Here is a 14,300-nt window from a genome sequence, read left to right on the forward strand (position 1 = left end):
CACTTTCTTGTAAGAAAATTATTCATCTTCAGTCCTCTTGCCTTGCTAGCAGCGAGTAAGGAAGAAGCTCTCCTCTGTGATTTGGTGCCAAAAGCACATACATACAGGGTGTTCGACGTCAAGTTGTGTGCAGGGCACGTGACCTACTCACTGTTGTCACCTATGTGCGGTAGTCTGCACACCATTTCATTTAAAGGGTGGCAGTGACTGCCATTCTCAATAAAAATGCCAGTAACGGCAGTTGGACGCTTCTCCTGTGATCAGGACCATCATGAACGACTGCTCCGCATCCCTCCCAACACCCACACTTTGAAAAACCCTGATATAAGCTACTTTATGCTTAAAGACACATTGTCCAATTTTGATTGTAGACCATTCAACAATGGAGATTGGATTTACTGTTTTACCACTGTAATATAATATTGTATTTCAGGAAACAGATGCGCATTTCCATTCTAATCTAGGAGAAGGATTTTTTTCTTAACACCAGGTTGTGAGGTTGCGATATTCACAACGGAAGTAATATGTTTTTAACCTGAAACCCTTGAGTATACGTATAGGTTTTAAGATTTTTGGTAATGCAGTGAATACAGCTTCATTTAATTTTCAGTTTCTATCGCAAATATTTTACTACTTATCATTGACATCTTGCTCTACTTGGGAAGAGCCAATGTCCATTGTCTCCTTTTTGTGGTTCATATGACTTTTTCTTTCTATTTTTCTTACAGATTATGCTTTAGTGCAGGGCGGCATGGTGGTGCAATGGTTAGCACTGCTGTCTCATGGCACCGAGGACCCGGGTTCGATCACAGCCCTGGGCCACTGTCCGTGTGGAGTTAGCACATTCTCCCCGTTTCTGCGTGGATCTCACCCCCACATCCCAAAGATGTGCGGAGTAGGATTGGCCACACTAAATTTAATTGGAAACATTTTTGTTTTAAAGATTATGCTTTATTCTCCAGTGTTGCAATACAATCTGAAATGATTTCCAAAGAGATTCTAGAATTGTTTGTCCCACATGCATTTTTTAAAGCTTGTGATTCTCCCTTCATTTAAATATTAATGTAGCATGTGCTTTAGATCATGCATTTAATCAATAAATACACATCACTTAATTCTAAGCATGTATTTCCACAAATCTAGTTTGTGAAATATATACTCTTTCCATTATCCAATAGAAACTGGGCATAGGTTTAAGGTCCGTGGGGCAAGGTTTTGAGATGTGCGAGGCAGCATTGTTTGTTATAATATTGTTTTATTCAACAAGAGAGAGCACTGTTTCACCACGGTGGATAATGGGCACAACGCACTACAGGTAGTGTATTTCAGAGAGCATATATACTGTACTTTCTATCCTATTCCGGGAGGAGAAACCTTTTTGTTTCACAGGGTTGTGCCACTGATAGGTGGAGGATTAACACCAACACTACTATTGAAACTGAATGTCCTCTTTCTGTGGTGTTATTATTATGATAATTGTGTTTTACAGGCAATATCATTTTTACATAGGTTCTGAGTTGGACTAAATTCCATACATGATACCCAATTGCACTGATTCTCAATGACATGGAATCTAATTAGCTAAATAGTCAATTCTTTGACTGAAATAAATAATTTTTCATCCAATTTAACAGGGACATCTTGTCAGCCAAAAACAAATTCTCTTGCCCAATTTCATTCCTAGAGGAAAAAAAATTTCTAAAAAGAAATCTGATTCCATTTTGCTCCCCTGCAAGCACATAATTAATTCTCAACCCTTGTGTCAGTCTTCTGCTGGCTTTATATGTACCCAGCACAAGAATGTGTACCTGTATCGGTATTCTCTCTTTATATCCAATCTACCTCTGCCACATGTGAAGCTGCTTTTCAATAGATTGGAGATGCATTTAGCTTCCATTGATGAAGTAGATATCCACTATTATCAGTAGGTATGAGTCAAAGAACAAACAAAGAACAATACAGCACAGGAACAGGACCTTCAGCTCTCCAAGCCTGTACCGGTCATGATACCACCCTTGGCCTAAACCCTCAGCACTTCCTAGTGTCGTATCCCTCTATATCGATCAATCCATGTATTTGTTGAGATGCATTTTGAACGCCAGTAATGTATCTGCTTCCACAACCTCCCCGGCAATGCGTTCCAGGCATTCACCACCCTCTGTGTAAAAGCCCTGCCTCTCACATCTCTAAACCTTGTCCCACAGACCTTAAACCTATGCCCAGTAGTGACTGATCCCTCCATTCTGGGTGCCTGCCCCGCCACTCTATCCATGCCTCTCATAATCTTGGAGACCTCTTATCAAGTTACACCTCAACCTCCGTCGTTCTAATGAAAACAATCCGAGTATTCAGCCTCTCTGCATAGCTAACACCCTCCAGACCAGGCAAACCAAGTAAAGCTCCTCTGCACCCTCTCCAAAGCCTCCACATCCTTCTGGGGGTGTGGCAACCGGAATTATGTGCAACTTGGCCGTGCCAAGTTTCTATATAACTGTAGCATGACTTGCCAGTTTTTATACTCGATGCCCCGTCCCAATGAAGGCAAGCATTCCATTTCTTGACTACCTTGTCCACTTGTGTTGCCACTTTCAAAGATCTGTAGACCTGTCTGCCCAGATCTCTCTGACTTTCTATATTCCAAAGAGTTTTGCCATTTACTGTATATTTCCCCTCTATGTTAGACCGAACAAAATGCTTTACCTCACATTTGTCCGGATTAAACTCCAAATCTCCAATCTAGCTATGTCTTTCTGTATCCTATGACGATCCTCAACACTATCTGGCTCTCCCATCAACCTTGGTGTCATCCGCGAACTTATTAATCAGACGAGCTACATTTTCCTCCAAATCGTTTATGCATACTACAAACAGAGGCCCCAGCACCGATCCCTGTGGAACACCACTAGTCACGACCTTCCATTCAGAAAAACACCCTTCTACTGCTACCCTCTGCTTTTTGTGAACGCGCCAGTTCTGTATCCATCTTGCCACCTCACCTCTAATCATGTGTGACTTCACCTTTTGCACCAGGCTGCCATGAGGCACCTTGCAAAGGCTTTACTGAAGTCCATGGAAACAACATCCACCGCCCTCCCCATATCAATCATCTTTGTCACCTCTTCAAAAAACTTGATCAAGTTAGTGAGGCACGACCTCCCCTTCACAAAACTCTGCTGTCTATTGCTGATGAGTCCATGGGTATAAATCCTGTCCCTGAGAATTACGGGGTAAATCCCATGACCAGGAGACTTATCTACCTTAATGTATTTTAAAACACCCACACCACCTCAACATGACCCACACTATCAACACACCCTACCCAAGAATCATCTTCCAAAAATTCCTTTTCTTTGGTGAACACTGATGCAAAGTACTCATTTAGTACCTCGCCCATTTGCTCTGGCTCAACACACAGATTGCCCCCACTGTTCTTAAGTGGTTCAATCTTTTCCCTGGCCACCCTCTTGCTTTTTACATATGAATAAAAAGCTTTAGGATTCACCTTAATCCTACTTGCCAAGGACTTTTCATGATCCCTCCTAGCCCTCCTAATTTCCCACGTAAGTAGCTTCCTACTTTCTTTTACTCCTCAAGGGTTTCAACTGTCACCATTCTTCTAGACCATACAAAAGCCTCCTTTTTCTTTTTGACGAGGACCACAATATCCCTTGTTATCCAAGGCTCCCAAACATCCGACACTTATCTTTTGTTCTCTTTCTGAATCCTAATCAACTGTCGCTTGAAAGGCTCCCACATGTGAGCTGTTGATTTACCCTCCAACAGCTGCACCCAATCCAATTTCTTCACTTGCTGTCTAATGTTATCGTAATTTGCCTTACCCTTTCGCACCTTGCCCTCTTCTCTATCCAAAAGTACCCTAAAGCGTATGGAATTGTGGTCACTACTCCCAAAATATTCCCCTACTGAAACCTCAACCACCTGCCCAGGATCATTCTCCAATGCCAATTCCAGTACTGCCACTTTCCTAGTTGGACTATCTACATTTGCATCAAGAAGCCTTCCTGGACACACCGTACAAACTCTGCCCCATCCAAGACCCTAGCATTAAGTGAGTCCCAGTCAATATAGGGGAATTTAAAATCCCCTGCCACAACAACCCTATTACTTTTGCACCTATCTATAATCTCTACCTATCTGCTACTCTAACTCTTGCTGGCAGTTGGGGGGCTGTAATAAACCTCCAGCATTCTTGTTCTTGAGCTCTAACCAGATTGCCTCATTGTATGAGACTCCGAGTTGTCCTCCCGCAGTACGGCTATAATATTCTCCTTAACCAGTAATGCTGCTCTCCACCCCTTTTACATCCCCCTCTATCTCTCCTGAAGCATCTATATCCTCCAAAGTTCAGCTGCCAATCCTACCCTTCCTTCAACCACATTTCTGTGATAGCCACAAGTATAGTTCCAAGTACTAAGAGCTCTAAGTTCATCTGCCTTATCTGCTATACTTCTGGCGTTGAAACAAATACACTTCAGACCACTGCGTTTGAGCAGACAGGGTGGCAACATACCATGCTGGAGTCTCTTTCATGTCCACAGAAGCGCCTATCTGTGCCCTTACTATAGAGTCCCCTATAACTATCACTCTCCTGCATTTTGCCCTCCCCTGCTGAGCAACAGAGCCAGTTGTGGTGCCACTGTTCTGGCTGCTGTTATTTTCCCCAGATAGGCTATGCCCCCCCAACAGTATCCAAAACTGTATACGGGTTAGAGTGGGGGACAACCACAGGAGATTCCTACACTGACTGCCTGCCCTTTCTAGTGGTCACCCATCTGTCTGCCTGCACTTTGGGTGTGACCATGTCTCTATAACTCCTATCTATGACGCTTTCTGCCACCTGCATGCTCATAAGTGCATCCAACTACTGCTCCAACTGAACCAGGCGGTCTGAGGAGCTGCCATTGGTTACACTTCCTGTAGACGTAATCGACCGGAACGCTGGAAGCGTTTCTGATCTCCCACAACTCACAATTAGAGCACTGCACCCCACTGAGTGACAATTAAGCACTAGTTAATTAATTTAAAATAAATACTTATTAAATTATTATCAGATTAAGCTACAATTAATTATTTGGTCGCAGGCGCTAGATTTCTACTGAAATTAAATGCTAAATACTAATCCCCACCCTCCGGTTTAGTTACTCCTCTACCTAGTTAATTCATTAGTTTTAATTAGTTTTTTCAATGTTTTTTTCAAATTGAACAGATTTCCTACTAGTCCCTGCTAGCCAATCAGGTTACACCTGTACTGTGATATTACTTCTCAGTTTTTACTTCCACAATTTGAAAACACAGAGAGACGGACACAGACACTGAGTATCACTTACCTTCCCAGACTGCACTCCGGATTTCTCCCGCTCAGCTCCGCTCCCGATTTGAAGGACTTGCCTGCTACTCACCAATCAGCTCTCTCCCTTGTAGCCGCACCTGCAGCAGGGCAAAGCCACTCACTGGAAATTTGAGAGTGCCAAATCAAGGGATAAAAAGCGCCTCCTCCTACCCAGCCTCTTAACTGCCACCTAGCTTCAAATTCCCAGCTCCCAAACTCACTCTTCGATGTGTCTCACTCTGAATGTGTCTCCTCTCTCACTGGGAGTGAGCTTCAAATCCCCTTGTTAAACAGGCCTGAGATGGGTCATTGCAAAGAAAAGCAAGTCTTGCAATTTACATAGCCCCCTTACCGAAACATCTTATTAGAAACGTCTCATGTTTGAATTACATTGAAGTCCACTCTGTTTTGTTGGCAAATGTACTATACTTGAAACTAATTTATTTTTGTTGTGTTTATGCCCTAGACCAATAAGACCCAATGATATTTTACCTCCTGAAAAGGGCAGAGAGGTAGCCAAAGAACTTGGGATTCCATACTATGAAACAAGTGTGTTTGATCAGTTTGGCATCAAGGATGTATTTGATAATGCTGTCAGAGGTGCATTGATTTCCAGACGACATCTTCAGTTCTGGAAATCTCACTTAAAGAAGGTGCAGAAGCCTTTACTCCAGGCACCATTCCTACCACCTAAACCACCGCCTCCAGTAATGAAAGTGCCAGATAATTCTGCGAGTGCTTTTAAACCTAGCCATCTGCTCGACAATCCACTGTGTACTGATGTTATGTTTGTACTCCAGAACCAGGTTAAAATCTATGCTCACAAGGTATACTTGGCTACCTCATCATCAAAATTTTATGACCTGTTTTTGTTGGATCTAACTGCTGAATTTCAGACACATGGTGGGGAAAATGAGAAACCAGTGAAACTAGGCCCGGAGCATTTTATGAGAACTTTGAGCCTCGACACAGATGACGACAGCAGTGAGTCCAGCATCAGTACAGCGCAGTTCACTCTGAGAACGTCCAAGAGTGATGGCATTTTGAAAATGAACATGCATGAGGATGAATCTGTAGAAATGAACGGTACCCAGGCAGGAAGATCGCTGTCTTCATGGAGCAAGGCCTTTAATCATATTCATGAAGAAGACCTGGAGAACCCTGTAACAAAGAGGATAGGTCTTATGACCGTGGTTAGGATGGACCATTCAATCCAGCCAGGGCCTTTTGAAGCTGTATTACAATTTCTCTACACAGGAGAGCTGGATGAAAATGAGAAAGATCTGATGAGAATTGCACAAATAGCAGAGATTTTGGAGGTTTTTGACTTGCGTATGATGGTTGAAAATATCCAAAATAAAGAAGCCTTTATGAATCAGGAGATCACAAAAGCGTTTCATGTCAGGAAAGCAAACCGAATAAAGGAATGCTTAGCAAAGGGAACATTTTCTGGTAAGTTTTTGCAACTCCTAATTTCACTGCACATTCTCTTGCAGCAGTTAGATTTTAATTTATATTCTATTCCTGCTAATTTAAAATGAGTTCATTGAGATCAGTGTTTTTCGTTGCAGATAACACTTTAAAACATAACAATGTTAATATTTAATTCAAAACAGACCAAATTCCTACAGGGATAGAGGCAGGAAGGCTATTTCCCCTGGCTAGGGAGTCTAGAACAGGCATCGTCAAACTCTGGGGCGCAACCCGTGGGCGGGTGTCGGGAGGGTCGCGGAGCCGTCCATCGCGGCGCTCCAATTGCGCAAATCCACGCCCAACAGCCGCAGCAGCCGGCTTCTAACTATGCCGGCTGCAAGCGGCCTTCAAAAAGACCGCGACCATATAACAAAAATTTGGTCGCATTGCGCATGCGTGCCCGATCATCAGCCTTTTTGTTTACAAGTTCGGGGGACCAAAGTGACCATTGGGGCCAAGGGGACCCAAAACCATTTCCTCCATTTTTGGCAGCAACAAACAAGGTAAGAGAAAATGGTGGGTCGCGCAGGTCAGCTGGCGTGGGTCACGAACGTCGGTCTGCGTGGGTCATGAAGGTCGGCTGGCGTGGGTCGCCAAAGTCGGCCGCGTTAGGTCCCGAAGGTTGGCCGGTTGGTAAAAATAGGTCCCTGGAAAAACAGTTTGAAAAACGCTGGGCTAGAACACAGTCCATTTAGAACAGAGATGAGGAGGAATGTCTTCATAGTGGGTGATGCACCTTTTGAATTCTCTGCCCTAGAGAGCAGCGGAGGCTCAGTTGTTATGTACGTTCAAGATTGAGATCGTTAGATTTCCACATATTAAAAATACCTAGGGATATGTGGATTTTGCAGAAAAATGGTGTTGAAGTAGAAGATCAGCCATGATCTCACTGAATGGCAAGAGCAGGCTGAAAGGCCTACCCTGGTTGTTCCTCCACAAGCTCTAACTATTAATAATAATTAGCTCTGCTAATAACAAGTAGCAAGAAACCATAGAGTTTAATTTGTAAGAGGCATTATAAAAATATAAGATGTTAGTGCTTCTTCTTGTACTTGTATTGTTTCCCCTTGATCAACAACAAAGTTGAGGATTTTGAGGTGCAGTCAGCAAAATGGAGGTAAGGCCACAACGAAGGGCCAAATGGACTTCTCTGCTCTTAAATCTTATCTCTTATTACCCAAGGAATAGCAAGAATAAAAATCGACGTACGTTTTCTATCTGATTTTTTGTAAGAATTCTGTATTCAGACAGTTTAGTGTTGCTGCACAGTAGTTTTGAATTGACTCCGAAGTTAAGTGGTGTGAGATTCCCTCCTCCAGTATCACTCTGCAACGTTCTGGTGTAAGATCAGGCTTTAAGTTCAAGGGGAGAAATTCATCGAGACCACGGACTAGCATTGATTCTCCAAGGGCAGGCAGTGCCACGAGCCACTACTTTCACGCCCCATGTATTGATATTTTTGAAGAATGCCTTGTGGGTGGCAGTCCATGGTGCTGCTGCCCCAATGAATCGACACAAAGTCACATAAAAAATATCTTCTGCAGCTTAATTGTGGAGAAAACTCCAAAAACTTAGTGCAAATGCCTCCAGAGGTTTATAGCAATTGGATTGCAATATTTACCTCTTGGGCACAACCTCTTCCTTTTCATAAAGGATGTGAGCAGTGTGTGACTCTATTTGGGTTCGACAGAACAGGAGGAGAAACAAAACCAGCAGATGAAACCGTACCAGCACTGCTGACCTTTCATATCCGTTATAGAACAAAGAACAATCCAGCACAGGAATAGGCCCTTCGGCCCTCCAAACCTGTACTGGTCATGATACCATTCAGGAATGATACCATGGGTTTTGTCATTTCCCCTCTTTGTTCGACCTAACAAAATGCATTACCTCACATTTGTCTGGATTAAACTCAGTTTGCCATTTCTCTGCCGAAGTCTCCAACCTATCTATGTCCTGCTGTATCCTCTGACAGTCCTCAACACTATCTGCAACTCCACCAACCTTGGTGTCATCCGCAAACTTACAAATCAGACGAACGACATTTTCCTCCAAATCGTTTTTGTATACTACAAGAACAGAGGCCCCTGCACCGATCCCTGTGGCACACCACTGGTCACAACCTTCCATTCAGAAAAACACCCTGCTACTGGTACCCTCTGCCTTCTGTGACCAAGCCAGTTCTGTATCCATCTTGCCAGCTCACCTCTGATCCCGTGTGACTTTATCTTTTGTACCAATCTGCCATGAGGCACCTTGTCAAAGTCTTTAATGGAGTCCATGTTAGCAACATCCACCGCCGTCCCCTCATCAATCATCTTTGTCACCTCCTCAAAAACTCGATCAAGTCAGTGAGGCATGACCTCCCCTTCATAATACTATGCTGTCTATCGCTGATGAGTCCATTTGTTTCTAAATGGGTATAAATCCTGTCCCTGAGAATTCTCTCCAATAATATACCTACTACCGACGTGAGGCTCCCACCGGCCTATAGTTTCCTGGATTATCCCTGCTACCTTTTTTTTTAAATACATTTTTTATTAAAGTTTTTCGATCAAGCAAAAACAAAAATTTCCCATTTTACAACTTTGTAATAATATATACATTGATCGTTTTTTAAATAAATAATATGCTAACTAACAGCAACTGCCAACAGCAAAATAAGAAACAACAGAAATAGTAACTAAAATAGTAACTTCGTAAAATCTAATATAAATAACTAATATATAAACACACACATAAAACACCTGAGGACCCAAATGAGTCCTCCCCCCCCCCCCCCCCCCCCCTCCCCCCTGGGTTGCTGCTGCTACCTTTCCTATTTTCCCTTATCGCTCTGCGAGATAGTCGACGAACGATTGCCACCGCCTGGTGAACCCTTGAGCCGAACCTCTTAGTGCGTACTTTATCCACTCCAATTTTATGAACCCTGCCATGTCGTTTATCCAGGCCTCCACACCCGGGGGTTTAGCTTCTTTTCACATAAGTAGAATCCTTCGCCGGGCTACTAGGGATGCAAAGGCCAAAACATCGGCCTCTCTCGCCTTCTGCACTCCCGGCTCATCTGCAACCCCAAATATAGCCAACCCCCAGCCTGGTTCGACCCAGACCCCCACCACCTTTGAAATCACTTTTGCCACACCCACCCAGAACCCATGCAATACCGGACATGACCAGAACATGTGGGTGTGGTTCGCCGGGCTTCCCGCGCATCTCCCGCACCTATCCTCCACTCCAAAAAATCTACTCAGCCTTGCTCCAGTCATATGCGCCCTGTGTAGAACCTTGAATTGTATCAGGCTGAGCCTGGTACACGAGGACGAAGAGTTTACCCTACTTAGGGCATCAGCCCACAGCCCCTCCTCTATCTCTTCCCCCAGCTCCTCCTCCCTTTTCCCTTCAGCTCCTCCAACATCGTCACCCCCTCGTCTCTCATTTCCCTATATATATCTGACACCCTGCCATCACCCACCCATGCCCCCGAAATCACTCTGTCCTGGATCTCTTGCGCCGGGAGCTGCGGAAATTCCCTCACCTGTTGCCTCACAAATGCCCTCACTTGCATATAGCGAAATGCATTCCCAGGTGGCAGCCCATATTTTTCTGTCAGTGCTCCCAGACTCGCGAACGTCCCGTCTAAGAACAAGTCCTTCAATTTCGCAATTCCTGCTCGCTGCCAAGATTTAAATCCCCCATCTATCCTTCCCGGGACGAACCTATGATTGTTCCTTATCGGGGACCACACTGAGGCACCCGTCACTCCCTTATGTCGTCTCCACTGCCCCCAAATTTTCAGAGTTGCCACCACCACTGGGTTTGTGGTGTATTTTCCCTGCTACCTTTCTTAAACAGCAGTACCACATTAGCTATTCTCCAGTCCTCTGGGATTCTCACCTATCGCCAGTGAGGATACAAAGATGTCAGTCAAGGCCCTAGCAATTTCCTTCCTTGCTTCCCTCAGTATTTTGTGGTAAATCCCATCCGGCCCAGGAGACTTATCTACCTTAATGTCTTTTAAAACACCTAGACCACCTGCTTTTTGACGTCAACATGAACCTGACTATCAACACACCCTACCCAAGAATCATCTTCCACAAAATGCTTTTCTTTTGGTGAACACTCATGCAAAGTACTCATTTAGTACTCTGCCCATTTCCTCTGGCTCAACACATAGATTCCCCCCCTGTCCTTAAGTGGTCCAATCCTTTCCCTGGCCACCCTCTTGCTTTTTACATATGAATAAAATGCTTTGGGATTCATCTTAATCCTACTTGCCAAGGACTTTTCATGACCTTTCCTAGCCCTCCTAATTTCTCGCTTAAGCACCTTCCTGCTTTCTTTATACTCCTCAAGGTTTTTGTCTGTCCCCACCTTTTAAGACTGTACAAACGCCTCCTATTACTTTTTGCCGAAGTTCACAATAGCCCTCATTATCCATGGGTCCGTAAACTTCCCATACTTATCCTTCATTCTCTCAGGAACGTGACTTTCCTGAATCCTAATCAACTGTCGTTTGAAAGACTCCCACATGTTCAATGTTGATTTACCCCCTAAGAACCCCACCAATCCAAATTCTTCAATTCCTGTCTGATGTTATCGCAATTTGCCTTTCCCCAGTTTAGCACCTTAACCCGAGGGTTACCCTCATCCCTATCCAAAAGTACCCTCAAAATGTTCCCCTACTGAAAGCTCAACCACCTGTCCAGGCTCATTCCCCAATACCAGATCCAGTACTGCCCCTTTCCCGAATTGGACTATCTACATATTGCATCAAGAAGCCTTCCTGGATACATCTTACAAATTCTGCCCCATCCAAGCCCCTATCACAAAGTGAGTCCCAGTCAATATAGGGGAAGTTAAAATCCTCTACCACAACAATCCTGTTACTTTTGTACCGATCCATAATCTCTCTACCTATCTGCTCCTCTATCTCTCGCTAGCAATTAGGGGGCCTGTGATTAAACCCCCAACATTGTGATTGTCCCCTTCCTGTTCCTGATCTCAACCCAGATTGCCTCATTGTATGAGGGCTCAGAGGTGACCTCCCGCAGTACGGCTATAATATGCTCCTTAACCAGTAATGCTACTCCCCCACCTCTTTCACATCCCCATCTATCGCTCCTGAAGCATCTATATCCTCCAATGTTCAGCTGCTAATCCTGCCCTTTCTTTAATCACGTTTCTGTGATAGCCACAACATCATAGTTCCAAGTATAATCAGTGCTCTAAGTTCATCTGCCTTACCTGCTATACTTCTGGCGTTGAAACAAATACACACCAGACCACTGCGTTTGAGCAGAGAGGGTGATGTTCTCTTACTTTTGTTCTCTATTTCCCCTTCGGTCATTACACCTTCTAAGCTAACACTCTGGTTCCCAGGGAACATTTGTGTATATGTAAAATTCTATTTTCTGAATATTAAGAATAGTGTCAGATATCATGAGGGATGGAATATTGAGAAGGTAATTTGTTTAACTAATTTTATTCCTGGTGTCATGTTGTCTAAAGACTAACAATCTGAAGTATTTGTAGCATGGACCAGATGCAGAATTCAGTTATCTCCTGTCACTACTGTTTAGAAGAAAACAATTAGTATGTGGTTACAGTGCTGTTTTACAATTAGATTTTTACAGTTACAATATTAGCAATATTTTTTTTTCTTTTCAATGGCAGATGTAATGCTTAAATTAGAAGATGGAAGTATTAATGGCCACAAGTCTTTGTTGATATCTAGCTGTGAGTGGATGACAGCAATGTTTGGAGGGTCTTTTCTGGAGAGTTCAAACAAAGAGGTTGGTGCAATAATTCATAGAGAAAAGCTACTAATTGTGTATTATGTTGTAAATTTAGTGAAAGATTGAAAATGTAATGTCTGTGACTTGTTTCATAGCCCCCCTGGCTAATACAGTGAGCACCTGACCAGTGTAGATCAGGGAAGGTTTTAGCCTGCTATGGGTTAGCAGATCTCTGGTATCGTGGTGGGAATGCCTACAATTTGTTTTTGTGCCTCTGTGATAGGAGTTCCAAGAATCCCGTCCCTGATTGTGGTCCCTTCTATCACTGTACACATCAGGTGAAGAAGGAACCTGCTCGGCTGTGGTGCTGGTTGCAGTTAAGAATTTTCCCAGTTGGATTTTTCAATTTTTTTCCCCTCTATCTCCTTTTGGGTAGTATTGAAATGCTAAAATAGACCACCATGCTCTTACTGCTGCAGTAAGGGTGGCATGTGGCACAGTGGTTAGCACTGGGACTGCGGCGCTGAGGACCTGGGTTCGAATCCCAGCCCTGGGTCACTGTCCGTGTGGAGTTTGCACATTCTCCCCATGTCTGTGTGGGTTTCACACCCAAAGATGTGCAGGTTAGGTGGATTGGCCACGCTAAAATTGCCCCTATTGGAGAAAAATAATTGGGCACTCTAAATTTTTTATTTTAAAAAAATTATTGCTGCAGCAGTGTCCCCAAAAACTTGCACTAAAATTCTCATAAAAACCTGGTAGTCTGGTGCACCATCCTCTCAGATACCATTCCCTCCCTAACTCTCTTTTCTCTCCCCCCTTCCCCACCCCTATGTGACATGCCAATGGAGAGAGATGGTCCTGTCCTTAGTCTCCATGCAGTTTTTCCTAATTACTACCACTAACCTGACCTCTGAGGATCCCACCACAGTAAAAGCAACACAATGTACATATCACAGGGTAGCCATTTTGGATTTTCCGATTGGAGCTTTCAGTCATTTATTTTGGTTGGTTCTTGCTCGAATTCCTCTGAAGACTTCTCCTGACCAGTTCTTATGAGTACTTGAGAAAGTAACTTCCTGAGCTGGGGGAATGGATTCCTAGATGAGAATCTCTCCATTCCTGAGTTTGAAGAGGAGGATTTGGAAGCTGCTGGATGGAAGTCTCCTAGAATGTGGCAAAATCATCCAAAGTAAGCGATTTAAATCGCTTTCTCGGATAGTTCCCGGCGCAGCGCAATTATCCAAGGGAAGTTAGCACTTCTGGTCAATTGCCGCGTAAACCCTTACCTGGGAACTTCCGAGAGGGATTGCCCAGCGCATCTTTGGATAACCCTCCAAATCCAACGCTGTGGAGCCAGGAGGTTATGGGCCAATATTGCTACTTGTTGCTACTTCCTGAAGATTCGAAAGACGACTATGATGAAAATATTTGAGAGGGTCCTTCAAAAAGTTAGATGGGATACAGGAAGGGGAGCCAGTGGAACAGGAGAGCTATCTCTTGCAACCAGACAAAGAATTACAACTGGAAGCTTTAATTTGAGAAAATGAAGGAAAAAAAAATCCTGTCCTCATTTCATTCACAGTTGCCTCACAAAGATATGCATTCCCAAAGTTTCCTACACCATAATACCATCTCATTAGGGTGTTCAGCCAAGCCCACTAAGATGTAAATATCCAAAGATATCATAAAATGGTTTATCACAAGGGTGACAGCAAAGGGCTATTGGCCCTGACACATAC

At 43.8% G+C, this 14,300-nt stretch overlaps 1 protein-coding gene across 1 annotated transcript in view; it reads left to right on the forward strand.

Annotated features, from left to right (window-relative positions):
- rhobtb1 (Rho related BTB domain containing 1) overlaps positions 1 to 14,300 on the forward strand; it is a 167,782-nt gene that overhangs the window by 133,246 nt on the left and 20,236 nt on the right. The window contains 2 exon segments of the mRNA XM_072478830.1: positions 5,817 to 6,802; positions 12,497 to 12,615. Coding sequence (XP_072334931.1) covers positions 5,817 to 6,802; positions 12,497 to 12,615 — 1,105 coding nt within the window.

The sequence above is a fragment of the Scyliorhinus torazame genome, chromosome 16 (genome assembly GCF_047496885.1).
Source record: "Scyliorhinus torazame isolate Kashiwa2021f chromosome 16, sScyTor2.1, whole genome shotgun sequence".
NCBI classification, from domain to species: Eukaryota; Metazoa; Chordata; class Chondrichthyes; order Carcharhiniformes; family Scyliorhinidae; genus Scyliorhinus; species Scyliorhinus torazame.